Genomic DNA, 21,556 nt, shown 5'->3' with positions numbered 1-21,556 from the left:
TGAGGAGAGAGCTATAATTCATTATAATACTCATGCAGCTAAAACATCATTATTGGAATTCTTTAGTGTGGTGAGGGCTCTAAGCTAGAAATGCAACATCATTATTCAAATTAATTTTGGAGAGCTCTATCAGTTATGTGACAGATGCTGTCACCCATATGGTTCATCAGATACTTGGGAAGACGGGGAGAAATCTATATCAAATCAAAAAACAAGGGAGAGGGAAAAAGACAACAAAAGGAGAGAAAATAAATTACAGGTCTCAAAAGTCATGATTTAAATTGGTCTGAAAAAGGGATCCCTGCAGAGTAGAAGATGCTGCCTGAGGAGTGTATCTTCTGGTGCATCAGTGTACCTTGGACTCAGGCCAGTCATACACATCTGGCATGAAGGACTCGTATTCGTAGGTCCAAACTTTTGATCGAATGTAACGGTTCTTGTCTGCAGGTTCGGGATAGTGGAAAGCCATGTTGTTCGCGTACAAATATTCCATAACCTGAAAAGTGAAATCACCAGGCAGTTTGTGCCTTTTACTACACTCATGTAACATTTGCGCTTCCACTGGAAAATGCTCATGACTCTACGGATTGAGCAAAGGCAAACACCAAAGTCTTTTAACAATTCCTGAATGCCTTATCAGGGATCTGGAAACTTCATTTCAAAAACCAAAGGAGCATAATTTTGACCAATGATCACTGCCAAACTGAAGCATCCAGCAAAACCAACATTTTTGTAAGTGTTATTAATGGCACAAAGATAGGTCTGATTTTTTTGTGCCTAAGTATCTGGTATCCAAGTATCACGCTGTACAACTCATTAAGTTAATATACACATAAAACACTTTTAGTATTGTCAACTTTCATGCTTCACACTCACCTTGACAGCAATATAAATAGAAACTTCCCTGATATTAGACAGTGGAGGATAAAGTCTTCCTTGTGCAAGTTCCTCATCAGTCAACTGTTCTGTCAATGCCTGAATTGGAAAAACGAACAAGTTCCTATTTACTGCATCCTGAACAGGATCGATAACGTGCTAAGATGCAGGAGAGAAACAAGTTGCAGCATTCTTTACTATCGGAATTCTCCCAAAACAGCAGAATAAGACACTTCAAGTCTCAATATTCTCAAAGGTCGACACTGCAATCTGTGTCCATATCAGCAAATTCTGCTTGTAAGCACTTAGCAGAAATGAGATCCCCTGAGCACCCCGGCCAGCTGCGGGACCCCGAGGGGACAACGAGGAGGAGGGCAGGCACGCCGCCGCTCCCAGGAGGCAGGGAGGCACCTTTACCCAGGGACAAATTTCGTGTTTGGGTGTTCGGTTTATGGATGAAAATATTAAATTTTCACAGGAAGCAGTCACTTCCCACAATTTTGCTTGATCAGAAAACATTTTTTTCCTGTTAGTTTTATCCCCCCCAAAGGAAAGAGAAAATCATACAGTTTTCAGCAAGATTTGAGCTATCTCAGAAAACCTGTCACGTCATCCACCTTCGTGTCACAAGCTACAGCCTACTCTGCTTCCACACTTACCTTAGCAGCCTCTAGGAAAACCTTATCACTAATATGTCGAACACTGCTGAGGATCACAGCGAGAGCCACGCCTACAATAAAATTATTGCCAATTAGGGCCACATCATTTTAAAATATGCACCCTGCTGCCGAGAAGCTGAAAGTCATCTCGAATGTTATTTTGAAAAGTCTTCCCATGGCTTTCTACATATGTTCACAAGACTACTACCATGTGTGCCAGTCGTTTACCATAACGGGTGGCCTTTGACAGGGCGTTGGAGCTTAGGAGTTGGGGGAAGAAAGGGAGAGGAAGGAAAGGGGAAGACAGGGAAATACCCCTAATACCTTGTTTGTACCCTCACTTGCGCAGATGTAACTCAAAGATGAGCATATTGACACTTACTTTCTCCTTCCCCCCAAAACAAGCAGAGGAACTCATGCAGCAGAGCGAGACCTTTAATAACACCCTTTTGTTTTCCTAAAAACATCCAGTTGGGTGAGCTCACTGCGTACATGTCACACATGTAACCCCCCACGCCTGGCACCCACCCTTAACTGATTTTCTTTCATTCATTCTTCTCACTGAGCCTCATCTTCAGTTAAACTTCTCAGTGCTGGGAACAGGTCTCTATGCAGCTTCACCAACTGCCTAGTGCAGCAAGCGAGCCTGATTAAGGGTGCTAACAGCCTGGTCTTAAAGACTAGCAGAAGACAATTCTCTTTATTACCTGGGAAAATATAAGCATTGTTTCCCTGGCCTGGTTTGAAGGTTCGTCCATCTTTCAAGGTCACCAGCTCGAAGGGACTGCCGCTGGCAAACAAGCATCGTCCCTGTTGAGGGAAAAACAGTCAGCTCCAAAAGCTCTTGCATCATGGAGCAATCAAGTCATTATGAAATACAGGGATGCCCAAGTCCTGTAGCTCCCGGTCAGCTCTAGGACTGATTCAGCCAGGTACCCAAGCACACAGCCACATTGAAAGAGGCAAAACAGCCCTCCTGAATGCAACTGGACAAAAGCACGTACTTAAACGCCTTGCTGACTCAAATCCCTACAATCCCCGTATGACACCAGCCAAACCCTCGCTTCCCAGCAGAGCGCACCACAGCCTGGAAGAGATGAGAGAAGCAGTGAGCACCTCCTCCTCCTCCTGCGAACCTCTGGAAGGCGAAAGAAGAAAGCGTACGCATTTAACTGGGCAGCTCTCTAAGCAATGAGAGATCCCTATTTGTTTTAACGTTCATTGTTCTTTAAGACAGCAAAGACCTAGAGGAACTACTTGCATACAAAACAAATTACTTATGTGTTAATATAGGAATATTAATCAGGAACCACGGCCCCAAGTCAGAACCCACCACCTTAAGCATTGTACAAAAAGAGCAGAGTAATGGCCACTTTCAAAAGGAGACTGAAATATAAGCACAGTATGAAAGGTCACTTGTTTAGTGATGGTCGGGGGGGCAAGGAGAGGACCACTATATCATCCTGTCTTTGAGAAATGAGAGATCTGAAAGGAGTGAATAATGCAGTTTCCTTATTGTTCTTTTGAAAAATCATTTTTATCAGCATGAAATATTAAAAGCAATCCAGAGTTTTGAATGTAAAATACATCCTCCACCTAAACAACCCTTTCCTCAAGCAGCAAAACCCCTGTAAATGAAAAAAAACTTGACTTTCTCTTTGATAATGAAGATAATATTATTTTAAAATATTTAAGTCTCCCCATGACACTATGTATGAGAGCAAACTACTGAAGAAGCTGAAGACTGAGGGGCTATGCCTGAATGTTAGGGTGCTCCCATGACAACGTGCAGGTAGCAGAATACACGGATGCATTTGAGGACAGGATCAAAAGACAACGAATATTAAAACACAGCAGAAGCCCACACTCCTTGCAGAGTGGCAGAGGGCACTAGAGCACAGTCATGCTTTTACAGGTGCCATCTAGTGGAAAAAGAATAAGCAAAAGGAGGTTAGTGATGGTATCTTCATTTCATTAGCGACTTCCCGTCTTAGCTAAGATGTCAAACCAACCTGGATTAGGCTATTTCTGAGGTCGAGAGACGCATAGGGATGACACTTGTCATCATTAATTGCCAAACTTTGTTAGTTAAATGACAAAGTAAGCAAAGTTAGAGAGGATTTTCTAGGTAATTACTGTGTCTTGAAGGGAAGGATATTATTACATTCTGAAGGGTTTTTACTAATTTACTAATAAGACTGGAACGAAGTTACACCCCTTCATTTACTGACCAGGAATAGCTGCCACCCAAATGACCCATGCGTACAAACAACAGTTTATGGAAAATCATGACTGAAAGGACACAGGGACTCGATACAGGAGAAGAAACAAAGATCTTCTCTCCACTGGGCACAAGCTGTTTGAAATAGCAGTGCGCTCACACAGCTACTACTTCAGCAGAGACACTTTGCCACACCTGGATCTAAGCAGACATGTCTCGCTTCTGCACCTGATGGTGACAAACACCCCGAGGTACACATCCTCCTCCTGGAGGCTAAGCACACAGCCATGGGATGAAGGAAAAGCGAGTCTGTTCCCAGGAGACATTTATTGTGCTGTTGAGCTTTTATAAATGGGCAGGCAAAACTGAGGCTGACCCTCCCTTGAATAGTTTGAGGGTACGTTTCCCCCTGGGACCATCAGAGATACCAGGAGTGCTACGCTTGCGTGGGCCAGCTAATGGCTCGGCTCTGTAATTAGCTCCTGTTTACTTTCAGCCAAGATATTGGGACTGTGAATTTTATATCCCGAAACACTCGTACTATTCTGGCTAATCCCCGGATGCAAAATATCTGAGAGAGATTAAACAATCTTCATTTAAAAGCGTCCTCATTTACTATTTAAAGCTAAGGTCTAGATTTCGTCCAGAGGCTGTTATTTCTGCCCAGAGCTCCCTCTCCGCCTGCACATCTCTGCAGCAATAGTTGCCTCCAAACTGACGTGCCCAGGAACACAGATGAGAGCCTGAGCTCCAGCCGGAGAGGAAAGCTCTGCCCGTTGCTCTGTGAAGGTAACACCACACCACACATGAGCTTTTCATGTTGAGAACCGTACTAAAACTGGAAGGAAGTAGTTCACATTTCCGCATCAAGAAACAAGGAAAGATCTCCACCCACTCACTTTTACATATATGAGTCACTTGATTTGGGGCTGTATTTAAAAAAAAGTCTTTTCACAAGCCCCACCCCTGAAGTCTTCAGGCAGGCCCTGTGGACAGGGGAGAGATCACAGCGAGCTGGAGCCTAAGATTTAAAGGAAAGGAATTACCAGCCAGTTCAAAGTTTTAAAGCTAGCACTGTCTGCCTCGTACTGCTCCCTGGCCTCCCACCTCTTTCCCCTCAGGCTCTCTTCAGAGAAGGTTAGTTTTATATAAAAGCGGTGCAGAAGGATAAAAGGCTTACATTATTAAAGACAAACCCTAAATCTGAATACACTTACCCTGAAATATGCTGGTGGTAATGTCATTCCAAAAAAACCAAAAAAACCCCAACCCCCCCCCAAAACCCACAGCATAATTGCTTTGGGATGAGAGCGCAAAATGAGGTGCATTGATACTTAGTTCCCTCCTTTGGGCTTCTGGTGGCACCAGGGTAGGAGATACAGGCGTGGTGACAGGGGAACATGAGCACAGAGGGTCACCAGCAGAGGCCTGGGCTCGAAGCACAGGTCTTCATGGGTCACTGTTAATGACACGAGCTCTGACCTGCAAACGCTAGGAAATGACCGAGTGCAAAGCAGAAGTCTTGCTTAGATGCAAGGACATTTGCTGCCTTAAGAACTTTATCCATAACATGGCAGCCGTTTGTATTTTAAAGGTTGTTACTAATCTCTATTTTGATGTTAACATAAGCTGTTTCTTTAGAAATGAAAATAGTAAAAAATTTGGTGGGAAAGGGGAAACTGATCAAAGCTACAAAACACTCAGTACCTAATGGTCTCTTCTTAAAAGAGAAATAACAGGATTTAGACTATTTTAAGCTTTGCAGTGTGTCATTATTTAAAAAAAAAATCAAGATTTCTTTTCAAATCACCTCAATTTACTCTTCAAGATGACAAGAAAGAACTCTATTATTACGTGAAGAAATTCCACGTAATAATCTGAGGAGTTTTTGCATTCTCCCTGTCGGTAAACCGTTCTGTCGTCAAGTGCCCAACAGGTCAACGTTTCAAAACATCACATACCTCGGTTAACGTATAGGCTTCCTCTGCTGTGCATTCAGCTTTCATCGTGGGGTTACTTAGTGCAAATATGATGGGTCGCTCATTGATAGAGCCCATTGCTTTGATCACATCATGCGAGAAAAGCCGTCCAGCTCCTGCAACTCCTGCAGTAAAGGGGCACACGCGAAAATGGAATCAACACTCGACTACCCCAGGCCAGATGACGATGATTATAGATTAAGTCCATGTCACCCCCAAGGACTCTGAGCAAACCATCGCAGCCTTGTCATTGCGCAGGAGACAGAGACCAAGCACCGCGCTGATACTGGCTGCTTAAAAACCTCACTCTTCACGGGAGCATCTAATTCATGTGTTCCCAAAGCCTATTTTACGTTCTTTTTTGTATTGATCTGTGTAAAGAATGCTTATCACTGCCCTGGATAAGCAAGAGGTGACTGCAACTCTCCGAGGATGATTCATCCTAGTTGGGTGTTAACTGCGCAATGCACTTTCCCTTCATGTTGGCATTTCAGACCACACCTAAACACATAGATACAAATACATAAAAATGAATACACCAGATGTAGACTTCAGGGCAGCTACTCAGTCCAGAAAATGTTTTTCCCCCCACCAAAAAAAATGACGTGCAAAGGAAATTACAGAGTTGTAACAGGAAATATTCATAATCTCATCTGGCCTCTGGAGACAGCCACAGTTATAAATCGATACATATATAGGTATGGCAAATATATGTCAGTGACCTTATAGGTACTGGTGACCAGGGACTGCAGTATGAAACAGCTCCTTCAAGTCATGCTGCTGGCAGGATCTGGCCAGAAAAGCTGACTGGGGGAAGGGAGGAAGGCAAAAAGAGAGATATTACTCAAGTTAGGGTACTCCTGTTTATCCGAAAAGACAGTGGTTCCTGCCTCTGTTCTTTGCCTTGTTGCTGGTGTAGGGAACATGTCTGGGAAAAGAAATGTATTCTGATATATGGTTCTTATTGCTCTTCACTGGAGTTTCAGTGCACTGTGGCCACAGAGTCTCCGAGAACGTGCTCAGAGTTGTTCTAAGCAAGGTCACTGACGGGCTGGACAAGACTCGAGCAAGCCGCTAACAACCACACAAGGCGCAGAAGGAGCACCACAGCTGCGCTGAAGATACACTGAGAGATAACCTGCAGCTCAATACATTTTCAAGCAGAAAATAGCCCTCAGTTTTTCTTATTTAGCCCAGCGGAAATGCAAATCACTGTCACCAACCTCCTGGGGGCCATACTGCCAAAAGCAAACGCAGCAAATAACCAAGTCGTGGAAACACAGACATGAAAATAACCTTACTTACCAATGATAGCCGAAGGCCGGAGTACGTTCACTGCCTCTACAAACGTCTTTGGTATCTGCTCTGGAGCCTGGTGCGTAAACGGTTCTTGATTGGCATCTACTGTGTTCTCTCGGCCCTACGGATTAAAGTGGATGCCGTTTGTGAGAAGGCCACGGAAAGCACTGGCCATGTGTAACATGGTATTTCCAGGCCTGACGCACCCTTACCTGAATCAGTAAACCATATTTGTCAAACATCCAGATTTTCTTGTAGGCTTCCTCAGCAGAAACACCGCTTTCCATCATAGCCATAACAATGAGGTTTGCAATTCCCAGGGCAGCCTGACAGATTAGAGGACTTCTGTTTTTAAGGAGCCACAAAATGGGTCTGTCATCACAAACACCACCCCGTTCTAGATCGCCACAAAAATTATTCGTTTGGTCAGCTCTGAGACAAGCAACATTTGCCTAGACGGGGGCAGGTTCCTGGGATCAACAGCATCGTGTCTTTAAGCAAGACGACAGACAGCTCTCCGGGGTCCCGTGCCCCATGCCGGGCCTGTAGCAGTTCAGCAGCTACAGCAAAGTGACCCAGCTGGACACCAAGAACAAGTCATTGCTGCAGCCCTCCTGCCAAGAAACCACAGCCTAGTGTTTCGTGCCCGACTGCTTTCTGTACCTCCCTCTGCTCTTGCTGCCTGTGACAGAGGCCACATGGCCAGAGAAGGCAACAGGGCGGAAAGCGGATGCTGGCAACGCTTCCCTTTCATTCCCTCTTTCTCACTGAAACATAATTTCATGGTAAAATCTCCTTCCACTACACACAAGTCCCTGCTGCTCTGAGAAGTCCATGTAACAATGTGAAAAACTGAGCCCTCGAAAACGTTAAATGCCTTTCAAATAGTCTTCTTCAAGCAGGCACTGCCTTCTGTTAATGTATTTTAGCTGGCCTTTATATAAGAGTTCTGCAATGAGTTTCAAAGGATGTGAACGTCCAGATTTTACAGAACCAGAAAATACAACACAATACAATCTTTTGTTGTCCTAGAGACCTTAGGGGAACCCACCTCTCCTGCACCAAGGAACAGCACTTTCTGCTCTGCAATTGGTTTACCAGTGGCTCTCTGTGCCGCCAGCAGTCCTGCTAAGGCCACTGAAGCCGTTCCTACAAAAGCAACACAAACCTGAAAAGAGCTGAACAGATCTACACTGCAGATTATTCTTTTAGGCAATGTTTTTGCATATATGTTAACGAACATAAACAAAGCTCATACCTTGAATATCATCATTGAAGGTACAATATTTCTCTCTGTATTTTCTCAAAAACCGAAAAGCGTTGTGATTTCCAAAGTCTTCAAACTGGATGAGTGTGTTCTGGCCATACCTGCAGAACATGGGAAATATTCTTATCACTAGACACACGAACAAATTCTTTTAAAACAAATCCTGCCCTTAATCAATTATCTCTGGACAGAAGATCTCCTCAGGCTTTTCACTGCTTAAAACAGTTCCATCTCTGTTCTGTGCGTACTTAATGGATAACTACGAACAGCATGTTCCAAGTCACAGAGAAAATCACTACGGAGCCAGAAATACAGCCCATGTCTCCTGTCTTCTAGTCCTATCTTTATTTCTTAAACGACTTTCAAGGACAGTGTGTCATGGGCTCCTTCTGCCAGTAGTTTTGGCCATATTCTTGTGCAGAAAATTCAGTGTCATACCTGTCTGTAATGGCTTCCATAAATTCATCAATTAGGTCATCATAGACCCGCGAGCGATCCCTTTTTTGGTACAGGCCCATATAAAATGGATCTTTTAAGAGTGTCTGAAAAAAATAAACCAAAGACAGCAGCAGGATGAGTCACTTCCTCAGTATACACTTCCCAGTGTTCACAGTAACACCTTTTGCACTGTTCTCAAAGATACTGCATTTATACAGCCACTTTAACTGCCTCCAGTCTATATCAACACTCAGTAATATCAGCTGGCACTTGAGGTTGGTGATGGCTGCCTTTACAATGGAACAAATCAATACTGTGAGCAATAAACTGCTTTAATAAATCTGATTCACATTTCCAGCCTCTTAAAGTCAGGTCAACTTGACCGTCTATTTTACAGTGTTCCAGCATTCAAATTACTTCCAAACGCACCATTTCACTGTCACATTAACGCGAGTTTTTCAGTCATTGATATAAAACTATAAAGCGAATTGCCTTTAAATAAAATATTTGGTTTCATCTTGAAGTGCTCAAATAAAAATCTCCTCTTATAGTACTAAATACTTTTAACAATTATAGGGATAGTTTACGGCAGGCGAAGTTTAGTCAAACTCACTGTATTATCAGTTCCGACGTCGATACACACAGGCAAGCATTTATCTGGATGTATGCCTGCACACGCTGTATACAGACACAGTTTTCCTACTGGAATTCCCATTCCGTAGACACCTAGGTCTCCAAGACCCAATATTCTTTCTCCATCAGTGACAACAACAGCCTGCAAACAAAAACAAGTGAAGTTATAGATGATTGCTGGCATTTATAAAGTTTAGAGCAATATTAACTGTGCTTTTTCCAGGCAAAAATTCAGGTATGTTTATACAGTTAAACCAAATAAGAATAGATTACAAAGAATTTTTTATTTGAAATGATAATGCTTTACTCCTTGCTCATTTTACCTAAGCAGAAAGGAGACAAGACAATGTTAGAATCTGCTAAGCTCCTGTTCGTTTGCTGAAAGCTACTGCCCAAATCCCTGAAAGCCAAGTGGGAAGAATCCAGGCCACTGTGTGGAGGAGCAGCTTGTAACTTCGGTTTATGATTTCCGCTCCTAAATCCGGCCAGCAAGAAGTCTGGATGAGCATCATCCACCTCACCTGCTTTTGTGGGTTTGGACCCAGCTGGGTCATACAGATTTAATGGCAAAACCTGGGTCTCCCAGCCACCACTTCTGTGTTCTTATCTGAGGACAAGATCACCTCTCCCATCGCTATGTAACGTAATAAATCAGACCCAGAGGTGCATCCCCTGGCACCCAGGATGCGATGATAAAGTAAAACAAAAGATTGGCAAACCTAGTTCTGATCATCACTGTTTGCTCAAACTGTAAACCTCTCATTTATAACAAAATACAGCTCTTCAAGATATGCCTTGTTTTCATTAACTATACTTGCCATCATTGTCAAACAACTGCCAAGGATGCCTTATTTAGCTTTAAAATTGGTTGATCTTTTACGGAAATATTAAGAAGCTCAACTCAGATTAAATAACAATTAGGAAAAAAAGAATTATATACTGGTAGTACCTTAACGTCATTCTCTGGCCAGTTGTTCACAATTGATCTTATATGACCTCTGTCTGAGATAGAAATAAATAATCCTCTGAAAGAAAACAAACAAACCAGAAATATTTTATAGGTGGTAACTAGAAATCTCACCTTGCTTTGTAAAACAAAATTTTGAACAGTAAAATTTTCACGAAAATAAGCTATAAGTGTTGAAATCAATTACATGAAACAGTGAAAAGACAATTCATTTCTAATGCTTAAGTACATCTGGCTACTGTAACACTCTAAAACAAGAACAGAAGCAGAGAAAATTCTGTTCACGATGCTGCCTGGATTTTACAGCACCGCCGAGAGCCAGCTTAAATACTCCAGCAGGGCAAAACACCTCCGGTGTTCGCTTCAGCAAGACGGGACAGGACCAGCTCTCCCCTGGAAGGACACAAGAAGGGAACGTGGCCCTAAGCCCGCTTTTACCTTGGTGCATCTCTCTTCACGACGTTACAGAAGGAGAAAAGAGGGAAAAGCAAGGAAAGACAGGGACTGACCAAACTCCGGGGACAGAACAGCGCTTCCCAAACTGTGGGCAAAGGGGAGGGGAGGAAAAGAGGCAGCAAGGAGCAGGGGCGAAGCGCAGAACCGACTACAGCTCTTCGACTTGCAGCAAGCCATTCGCAGGCAGGAGGAAAGGGGGCACGAAAGGCCCAGGGCAGGGTGTAACGATAAAATAACTTGGACAGGGCTGGTTCTGGAAAAAAGGGAGCACATCCCGAGCTCTCATACGTGTTGCAATTTGTGGCCTAAACAGCTTCTAGAGGGGGACGGCTTTCAAACTGGCCTGTAATCCCCATGGAGGGGAGGAAGCAGGGAGGAAGTACATAAGAGCTAACTGCACATGTATGACATCCCCTGCCCCAGATTAGGAGCAAAAAATGTCCATTTTTTACTGTCTTTGTCACAGCAGCCGCACTGCGCAGTGGAGTCCTTATGGAAGCAAAAGATCAGCCCTTTTCTGCACAGCATGAAAGCCCTCAAGTAAGAGCGCTTTGGAAATATGTAGAAATATCATGGAAATGAGCTGAAATGAATGCTAATCTGAACCGGTTTCCTCAATGTGCAGCTAATATCCTGAACCGCTGTTTTGAATCGCTGCTGAACCCAATTCAGACCCCAGCCAAGCATACTTACTGCTTCCAAATAACCGAAAACAGGCTTCTGGTAGCAATCACCTTAATACAAGGAATATCGCACCCAACAGGGTACGCCGAGCCACCTCCAGCCGCGGTCTCTCCTTCCCTGCTTTGCCAAGGACTCTCCCTAAACCACGGCTCACCAGCCTCTGCTTCTGCACCCAAGATGTGCTGACCAGCTGCTCTGCAGCCTATCGTAAGAGCCTCTCCAGCGTGGGGAGCCTCGGCCACTTCTAGTGGGAAAACGCTGGCCGCAGCGTCGGTTCTGGCAGGGCCGCTGTTAGCCTGAGCTTCCTAGAGCAAACCTGCCGCTGCGCCCGCTGTGCAGGATGGGCACGCGCTCCCGTTCCCGCATCTCTGCGCGGGCTGCGAGCAGGTTCGCCTTAACTGGTGAAGCGCAGAGGAACGTATCTGATGAATCTACCTGAGGTTTGCCCTCCTTAGCAGAGCGTCAGACCAGAGGACTTCCAGCGATCCTTTCAATCCGTATTTTTCTCTGAACGCTCTGCTCTTATCCAGATCCTCAGCTCCACGGATGTGATTTCAAGAGCTGGAGAAAGTCACAGCAATCTCCTGGGAATGCAAGAGCTGCACGGCCTCCTGGGGAGAGCTGGAAATAGGGCTGAAGCCCTGCACTTGTGTGTCACATTACCTCTCCCATTTTCAAATGTTCTTTTTTCCAAAAGAAACTGGGTCTTCAGTTGTTATTTAATGAATTGGCCTAACTTTAATGTAGCTGAATCCAAATGAAAATGAAATAAAGCATTTCCAAACCTCAGGGAAGTATATAGAGAAAAGGGCAATAAAAATAGTAGCACTATATACGTATCGTTCTTACTTTGGTCTCCTGAAGATGTGTCCATACTGGGAACAGGCAAGGCCTACTGTTGGTGTATATACAATTGGCATTAACCGCTCAATATCATCTTGTAATACCCTATAGAATAATTTTTCATTTCTCTCTTGGATTCCCATTATGTAGATATACCTGTAATAAAGCAAAGAAAAAAAATTAACTTATGTTTCACATTTATGTTTATGTAAAACAATGTGAAAAATGGCAAAGCAAAAAACCAAACTTGCTACATATTATATCTTCATGAAATTCTTTCCTCCACTCAAGCCGGGCTTTGAGAACTAAACAAAAGTTGGAAAGGAAAGAGTAGCAGTACTAAAAAGCTGTAATAAAAATAACTGATATGACATACCACGCATGCTAACAAATTAAGGCACAAAACATGCATTATGATATGAGATAACCCATGGATTTATTACAGGATGCAGCTGGGAGTCTCATTACTGTTTAAAAAAAAATCAGTGAAAGAATTTTTCAGCTAAAAAAGGAGGTCTTGACAGTAAAGTCTTCTTAATCCTAACATTAACACAGCTTCAAAACTAACCAACTCCTAACAAAAGTCCGCTTTGAAGGACATAACTCAGTGTGTACATTAAACCTTCATTTTTGCCAATTTATATACCAGCTTATCACGTACCAATTCACATCATTTAGCTGACTGGACAGCATACACATCATTAATCAGGGATTATCTTAGGTTACAGCGACTGGATGCTTTGCCAATGTAGATGATTTGACCGTTTCAGATCAGCAGGTGAAATGATGTGGGTTTAAAAGTTATCTTTCAGTTGTCACGAGAACAGAGTTTTGATGGCCCAGTATGCTTCAAATCATTCTAATGCTACTCTTGCCTCTATGAGGCGGCATATTTTCCTGTGCAAATATGCACATGTTTATATGAAAATGGTAACAAAATGCTAAAAACATGCCATTCTAACAAAACAAATCACCTTATTTTTTTTTCATCCAACCAGTGCGTTAAGAATCTGATCTCACAGAATTACTCAGTAAGAGCCTCAAAATATTAAGGCCATAATTTCCTTCTAGCAATAATTACAATATAGGATAAACACTATTTTTCACACTTAATTAGCAAGTTTCTAACTTTCCGAAATTCACACATATTTTTCTGGTGTTCTCTAAAGCTAAAAAAACAGTTCTGTGCTCTGACAACCTGCCAGCCAAATCTTCCATATTACAGAAGCATAACAGCAAGGTCTTCAGCAAGCTGCAGCCCCGCAAGTCTGCAGCTCTGTTACGGGCAAATTTGTGCATATTCTTTTTTGGTACCTCATGACTATGCGACGTTACAAAATTGCTCCCCAACCTCATTTAGTTACATAAGGGACTGATGAACGAAGTTTGTGCAAAACGGAAAATAACCTCCAACAACTGGAAAACCTAGTGGAGGCCAAGAAAACGTGTGTGGTTATCCCAGTGAAGTATTTTTACACCCATTCCCATCTAGCAGCATGACAAAGCAAGGCTGGAGGAGTGCTTACTTTTCCAGGGGGTCATTCATTTTTGCCAAATTCTTATGGAAGCGCAAGGCCTGAATGTCTTGTGTCTCTATTTTAGGAGGTAGAAGTCCTTGCAACCCAAGCATCTGTCGCTCGTGCAATGTGAAGGCCATGCCCTGAAAACAAAAGAGAGGTGAGAAACATGTAGCAGTTGCTTTCTAGGAGTTCTGTTTATAATGTATTTGCCATTTCTGACTATCCACTTCCAGGATACCCACGCACGCTGCTCAAAGTACGCCAAGTGTTACTGGACCAATGTCTCTTTGGAGGAAAAAAAAATCTTGTCCTATTTTACAGGGAGAAAGGAACAAAGAAGCAAATATTACACTGTCTGGCAAACAGCAGCACTGTTTGCAAGAGCTGCGTTTTTGTCCATACTTCTGATAATCTAGCCAGACCCTAAAAAGTTATTGAATTGCCCTAATGCTTCTACTGAGATCGTATCTCAACCCAAATCCTCCCTTTTTGATTAGGGCTAGTGCTAATCTCTTAATCGCTTCAATTTTCTACTACCAAAAGGTCTTATTTGTAACAAATTAAGTTTCAGAAGAGTTGAATCACAAAAATATCCCACCATTTCCATTCTTCTCCCTTGCAAGGTGGACAGAGTTTTACTTTAAAAGTTGAAGATCACTGCTGAAAGAAAAAATAATTTTCAACCTTTTAATATTTTGGTTTAAAAATTAATTGCAGCATACATTAGGCCCTAACATGACTCTAATCCTTAAGACGTTTTGAGTTATTTAACACCATTCCAGCAGGCATTAACTACTGGCACTGCACTTAATATACTTCACGGCCTGCTGTGAGCTACCTGTTAGTCAGTGGAGATAGAGATTACAGGGCAATTAAGCCCTAGGCATAACTTTGCAAAACTTCGCTGATACGAAACCAGACCTCAGGACCAAAGTTGCTTGAAGTGCTAACCCCATTTGTGCAGCAACTGACCCCAATTTAAGTTTGCTTCTGCCAAAAGAAAAATGATAAATTTTCTTTGCTTGAGTTTATTCAACGGGGTCGGTTCAGTGAATGGTTAATCAATATTTGAGAAAGCAGGAGCTGAGGAGGGAGGAGAGCCTTCCCTGCGCCACGGCGCTGCACTTGCCTACTTTAGAATAACAAAAAATAAAATCAGCAATTAGAATATATGTATTTTCACCTCTGCAGATGGTCGAGTAGACTTTTATAGGTATTTGTATAAAGCGTGCATATTCTTAACAAAAGACCCTGTGGTTTACAGAGGCAATATAGAGGCTACACTTCATTGTAATTTAGCATACTTGAATCATTTATAACCAACACGGATCAACTACACCTTAGGAAAATCCATAATTAAAAATAATTGATTTTGATTTATATCATTTTTCTCTTTGCTTATTCAAATCACATTTACTATCAGTTATTCTGACTACACAGTTTGAAGCAGTCCACCTGCTTTTTTGTACTAATCGTACACTATATTCTAAAGTAAGAAAATATTTGAAGATTTAGAAAGCAAGCTGGTCTACTTCAAGGAAGAAAAAAAAAAGATAAAAAAAAGCTTAGAAAAGCTTCAAGTATTTAACCTCAAAATAGCTCAATCCTCTACATTTCTAAGATTTCACTTTCAATGTAACAGACGTGACATTTAATAATAAATTCAATTTATCTTTTTCTATTATCTGAGTCATTTGCATTTTTTTTTTCCTTTCCTCACGTAAATGTTATGCTCACGTATTCCTCTGATACTTTCTGTAAGCGAATTTTGGATTACGGCTTATTCCTGATCTTCTGACCCCGGCTGCTTATCGTTTGCTGGGTGTCACAGTCACTGCAGCCACGTGACGCCTTTGCTGATAAACGATTTGAGGACTCAAACGTTGCAACCGAGAACAAAACCAGCGAGCAGCAGAGGCACGAGGCAAACCAAGAGGAAGAAGCACCAAATGCCATCTTTTCCCCTCAGTTCTAACACATTTCCTCAGCAAGATCGTGAGTATTCAGATGAATGCAAATAAATCAGAGAGAGGAACACAGCTGAATCAAAACATATTGCAAAGGATTTTTGGACCTGCTCTCAAACACTTTTCAAAGGAGTTCAAAGGATTTTTTTGTCCAGACATACTTATTTTTTTAACCTTTGGAATTCAATATACGAATGACTAATTATGGTACTAGTTTATGTTGAGAGTTAAACAAAACCCCATCAAAAAGCTAGTCAAGTGAATCAGCGATACGAGACTTTATTTCCAAACTACACTATTTACTTTCAATCCAGAAAAATTACTTCTAACAGCATAAGTTCAGTGCTTGTAAAGAACCTGCTTTAGTTTCACTTCTACACCCGCCACAAGATTCGTCAGAAGATCCTCGAGGAACGTAAGGACGGCTGTCGAAGCGGCGTGCGCCTGAAGCGTGCAAAGCCACGGATCAGCTCTCTTCCCCTTCTCCTTAACCCTCTCGCGACTTTGTTACCTTTATCAGTTTATGCCTTTTTAAAAACAACCATTTCTCAGTGCATACCGCATTCCGGATAGGAAGCTAAGCACAGCTGGGAAACATCTGTAATATTCTGAAGGTTACTTTAGGCACTACAAAAAATAGAAGCGATGCCAAAAGATTTATGGTGTTAAGAAGAAGAAAGAAAAAGGTAAGTCTCTTAGCAGGAGAGATATAAACACTAGTCAATAAAGTCACTAATGTCTATGTGGTCTAAAAGCCAGAATCCCTTTAGTGGTACTTTACCTACCGTTTACTAAAATTTTACTCTAAACCAGCTGAAATACCTCACTAGCAAAACTACACCCTCCCTTTCAGAAACTATTCATAAAATCCCTTAAAATAAAATCTGTTTAATTCCTGTTATTGGCACAGACACTGTGTCACGACTCTCTCTTAATTTCCCTGTACAGTAAACCCAGTGACGATATACCGTCTGGGTCCTCAATACTACTACCAAATGAGCCCTTAGGTTTGTATTAAGCAGAACAGCTACCCATGTTTATTCAATTTATTCACATTTTTTTCAGTCTACAGGCAACCTGGATTTTCAGTGTATCTGGAGTTAGAAGAGCTTTAAACACAATGAATTCTCTGAGTGGTACTAAGTACTGCCAGCTGTTTGCTTATGAGTACGACAATTAAGTCTTACCACATTAAAAGATGCATTTTAATTTCTGCCCAGGCCTAACTCAGAGAAATCTGAATGCCATCAGCCTCCCTACAGAAATTTAATCTTCACTCCAGCTAGAACATAACAAGTTTAGTCCAGAACAGCACTACAAAAAAACCCTGAGCCCTTTCCAAGGCTTGCTGTGTTCGTTATCTTGGTCCGTGACCATCGGCTGCTTCTTGGTTTGCATTCGGGACTTCGGGGTCGTTCCCTGCGTAGCACCTGGCGGGATGGAGATCTTCCTCAAACTTGGTCTGCCTAAGAGCTGCAGTATTACAGACTTACCAGCCTCTTCCTCTCGTTTTAGCATCTCCGGTGCGGTTTGACAGAACCGGCTCCCAGGGAACCAGGGGGCATCAGGAATTTGCAACGCTAGGACTGATGTTCTCAAAGGCACTGAAGATCCCACCACCTGCTCCGGTGCCCCATTCCCATTGGTTTCAGCTGCGACTGAGCACCTAGACACTGTAACGATTTGGGCTCGGGTCACAGGAATCACTTTTTGGTTCCATTTGACCCACAGAGTCGGGTGGCCTTTCTCAGCGGGTTTTGCACCGACTTACACTTAGATTAGTTTCCTTAATCCTCTTTACAGCTTAGAAATAACAGGTGTCCTCTTCAGACAGTACAGACAAGGCATGGACTGTACCCAGGAAAAACCCAGCACACTTCAAAGACTACAAATGAAATAATTAATACACACGGACAAATTTATCAGACTAAGATCAACATAATGCTGCAGAAAAAAAGCAGGAAAATGAAGTGTTGACAGGGTTTTTTTTTAAGTCAGGACAAGCTCCCATTTAATCACTGCATACAGTGTCTTTAGTGCTCCAGCTATCTGGCGCAGGGACCTTGCTTCGGCCCTAACGACCGGACTCTGCTACACAAAGCTAACGGTGCTATAAATACCAGCATATAAAAATTCTGGTTGCCCACTTTGCACGGAGGTGAAGAGGAGAGCAGAATCTTGCCATAACTTTCATAGCACCCCTGAGTAAGTAAAACCGAGAGCTTTCTGAGCAGAAAAATATCAAGTGAGAAAAAAAATTAATAATAAGGCTTGAGGGAAAACTGTATAGGAGGGGATATTTTTACCTGGTATCATAAATGCTCTGAAGCATTTTGAAAATCAGTATAGTTTACAACAAATAACCCATTCAAAGCCCCTGATAAAGACGTAAATGCAGAATATATCCAAATGCAGCTAGTGCTAGGAAAATGAGAGTCAGCCTACTTCACAGGGGAGATTTAATGAAATGGTTCTCATGTAACTTTTAATCGTTGCCATAACATACTCAGCAGCATATCCTACACTTTGAAGTAGTACCATAAACTAAATTTTCAAAATAAAGGAGATTTTACTTGGGATTGTGGGCTTTTTCTTCTCTTAAGTGTGCTCCTTTGGCTAAATCTCAAAGTTCGCTATTGCACAACATGTCTCCAGTGCAAATTAATAAGGTTCACTCATACGAACCAAAGGTGCATTTGCTATCTGAAACATAGATTCAAAGTTTATCTGGGTTTATATATACAGTATATAATATGCATACCTCCTTTGATTTTTTTTCCTCTTTCATTTTTCAAACTGAATTTAACATCTTTCATCTTCCACAAACAGCATTTTGTACTGGCAGGGGGGCTAAAGTCCAACATAAAGTGCAAGCTTTTTATATTTTCCTGTCAGTATGCCTTAAACCCTGTGCTGAAGCCACAAGGGCAGGGCTACTAAAATGGCCAGCTGCAGCCTAGATATTAACTGCAATAAAATTATACAGTTAGAGCTCCCCCGCCCCATATCTGCTCCCTGCTTCTGCAGGCAAAGACACCCGCAGTTCTTGTACCACATCTGTATGCAGGGGACCAGCTGCAAGTCACTGCGGCTGCTGACCAGATTCGGCCAACCAGCATTTATGAACGATCTGGGTTCAGCTGGAGCTTTTCCTCCCCAAAACAGAAGCCTTTACAAACCAGCAAGCAAGTCATCCGGCCCCTTTGGGGTTTGCTTCCAAGCACGAACGGTCACGGTGAAGTTGCACTTTGCCAATCGCGAGCGCAACGGATTGCAATGGATCCCCCACCATTTCGTCTCAACCGTGCAGCGTCAGTGAGCACTGCAGAGACAGTTCATTAAACTGCTATCCGTAACCGCACAGATGCCATTGCTTTCGGTCTCCTTTAATGGCCTTAACCCCACAAATCTCAAAACCAAGACAACTGCCTTCCTTCCCTCACCTGCAACCCCAGCAACTCAGGAGCTGCGAGCAGAATAGCTGATCCAAGCTAAACGAGGCGTAATACCACTTATCAGCTTTGGCACTCGTAGCACCTTTTCAGGCAGATGATAAAAGCTGGTTACAGATTAAACAGATCCATCTTCTTTCCGCATCTGAATCCTCTTAAAAGCAGGCAGATCTTCAAGGAAGCTGATAACAGCTTTAGAAGCTGCAGATGCGTGGCCATGTGACCTCCATCCAACAACCTCTCCATCCCCAAACCAGCTCGGCAGGACACAAGACTTGTGGTGGGACTCTTCTTTTGGGCTCTGTGTGCGCGAGTTTCTAAGTAGCCTGTTTCTAGTAGCTTCTGTCAACGTTTCCTGCCTTCTAGGACATTTCTTTGTGACTGACCAGGAACTCCCGTAATATTTCAAACACTGCAATTCCCAGCAAGATAAACCCCACCCCTTTCAGTATGTCTGCACACCCTATTTATCTTGGTTTCCCAAGAAAACCAGGAAGGCAGATGGGCATTGCTTATTCTACACCTTGGCTGCTCAACCAAGCAGCTATGGTCTAAAAAATTTCCAAACAAAAGAAACCAAACGTGTCTAGACCAGTGTGGTAGGAATGGGCAGAGGAAGGAGAAAGGGAGCATTTCTGGTTAGATCTTCATTTTTACGCAACCTTTCCTCACGTTCTCTTGTCCTACCCCATTTATTTTGCCCAACTAGCTTTGTTTTCTTTTTTTTATTCTGAATTGGAAATACCCTGTCTGGGTATTTGCCAGAAGTCAGTCAGACCATGTATATCTTTGATAAGAGACCGATTCTTTAAACACAGGTAATCTATCAGAGTTTCAGTGATGTATTCAATAAGGCATACAGGAAAATAAATTGGGCTGAAAAAGCTGGAAATGAATACAGATGAAAATGCGATTAATGGTCTAGCTAAAGACAAGATAACAAATTCTGTGAAAAGATGCCTGCCAATCTGGAGAACAGGCACTAGGACAGGCCCTCAGGAATTGTTCTGGGGATAAATCTTAAACTGACCATTCATGACACCATCAGCAAATTCTTAATTTATTTTTTAAAAGATGTCACGTACTCACACATACATGTGCCCAAGCACGTATGCATATAAATATGTGCGGACATATGAAATGTGCTAAAGATATTTGCTGAAGGGAAAAATTTGGGAAATACTGTCAGGATATGAGAGCAATACTGAAGAATGAAGTAACCCCGCAAGATTGAGGAACAGAATAATATAAAAGGGGTGATGGAACCAACCACGCACAACGCAGTCAAGCGCACAGAGACTAACAAGAACTGACACAAGACAGAAAATTGCCAACTGACAGCAACTAAAATACAGAAAGTGTCACAAATTATGCAGTCTCTCCAATTTGCTGCAGGCAAAAAGAAACCAAGTATGTGAACAACGTTATAGGTCACATATTTCCAGCGACGATAAAGACACACCGATGCCATTCTACAGGGCAGCATGGACATCACCAAGATCAGGGGTCATCATCCGTTCTGTGCTGGAAGAAGAAATCCTGGCCCATGCGTGAGAACCCCACGCATTACCGCAACACAAGTAACAACTGACTTGCCAGTATTAAACAAATGAAATTGTTTAAGTGCCAAAAAATGCTGCTTCCATGCAGTAGGGATCAGCAGCACAACATAAGGTCCTGAAGCCAATTAAGTAGAATTTGAATCCCTGTCACAGAGCAGTTCAGCAGAAATCAAACATCACGGGAGACTGTAAATATACATCGATGCCAGCAACGCAGCTACAGTATGTTCTGCAATTGTTTGGCCGCAACAGCAAGGGCATTACCGATATAGCGCGTGACCTTTTCTGAGCTGCCCTGACCACAAATATCTGAAACCCGGCCTTGAAACACAAAAGCCTAAGACAGTTAATGCAGGCAGGCTGCACCTCGCAGGAGCCAGGTAAGGCTGGGAAAGACAAGGAAAAAAAAAACCCCAAAACCCCAGCTCCAATGGCAAAGCAGAGGAGCAGATTAATTTGCAGATGGGGAAGGGGTGCTTTTCCATCAGTGATGCCGGTGTCTTACAGTTCTTATTTTAGGCCCCATGCACATTAATGGAGTCGAAATGTTTTGTAGAATAACTCAATATAGGTTATAAAAATTAAACATAAGCAACAAAAAAACGAGTTATAAAATGCTGATCTCAAGTCACCAGCAAGAGATATCGAAGTCCATCATCTGTGTGTGTGTGTATATACATACATACTCATATATGCATACACACACACAGAGGCACGTATGAGGCAACCAGGG

At 42.6% G+C, this 21,556-nt stretch overlaps 1 protein-coding gene across 3 annotated transcripts in view; it reads right to left on the bottom strand.

Moving 5' to 3' along the window:
- ME2 (malic enzyme 2) overlaps positions 1-21,556 on the bottom strand; it is a 30,668-nt gene continuing 9,112 nt past the window's right edge. For 2 of the 3 annotated variants that reach the window (XM_067316391.1, XM_067316392.1), the window contains exons 3-16: positions 13,849-13,982; positions 12,329-12,478; positions 10,322-10,397; positions 9,353-9,514; positions 8,740-8,843; positions 8,293-8,402; positions 8,086-8,183; positions 7,247-7,360; positions 7,041-7,155; positions 5,718-5,860; positions 2,243-2,345; positions 1,536-1,606; positions 877-975; positions 1-496 (exon numbers count right to left, since the gene is read on the bottom strand). In XM_067316391.1, the coding sequence (XP_067172492.1) occupies positions 347-496; positions 877-975; positions 1,536-1,606; positions 2,243-2,345; positions 5,718-5,860; positions 7,041-7,155; positions 7,247-7,360; positions 8,086-8,183; positions 8,293-8,402; positions 8,740-8,843; positions 9,353-9,514; positions 10,322-10,397; positions 12,329-12,478; positions 13,849-13,982 (1,629 nt within the window). In that variant the 3' untranslated portion in view covers positions 1-346. Of the gene's footprint in view, positions 497-876; positions 976-1,535; positions 1,607-2,242; positions 2,346-5,717; positions 5,861-7,040; positions 7,156-7,246; positions 7,361-8,085; positions 8,184-8,292; positions 8,403-8,739; positions 8,844-9,352; positions 9,515-10,321; positions 10,398-12,328; positions 12,479-13,848; positions 13,983-21,556 lie in introns of those variants that run through there. The other variant, XM_067316393.1, reaches the window with a different exon arrangement.

The sequence above is a fragment of the Apteryx mantelli genome, chromosome Z (genome assembly GCF_036417845.1).
Source record: "Apteryx mantelli isolate bAptMan1 chromosome Z, bAptMan1.hap1, whole genome shotgun sequence".
NCBI lineage: Eukaryota > Metazoa > Chordata > Aves > Apterygiformes > Apterygidae > Apteryx > Apteryx mantelli.
This window is presented reverse-complemented; position numbering and strand designations above follow the sequence as displayed.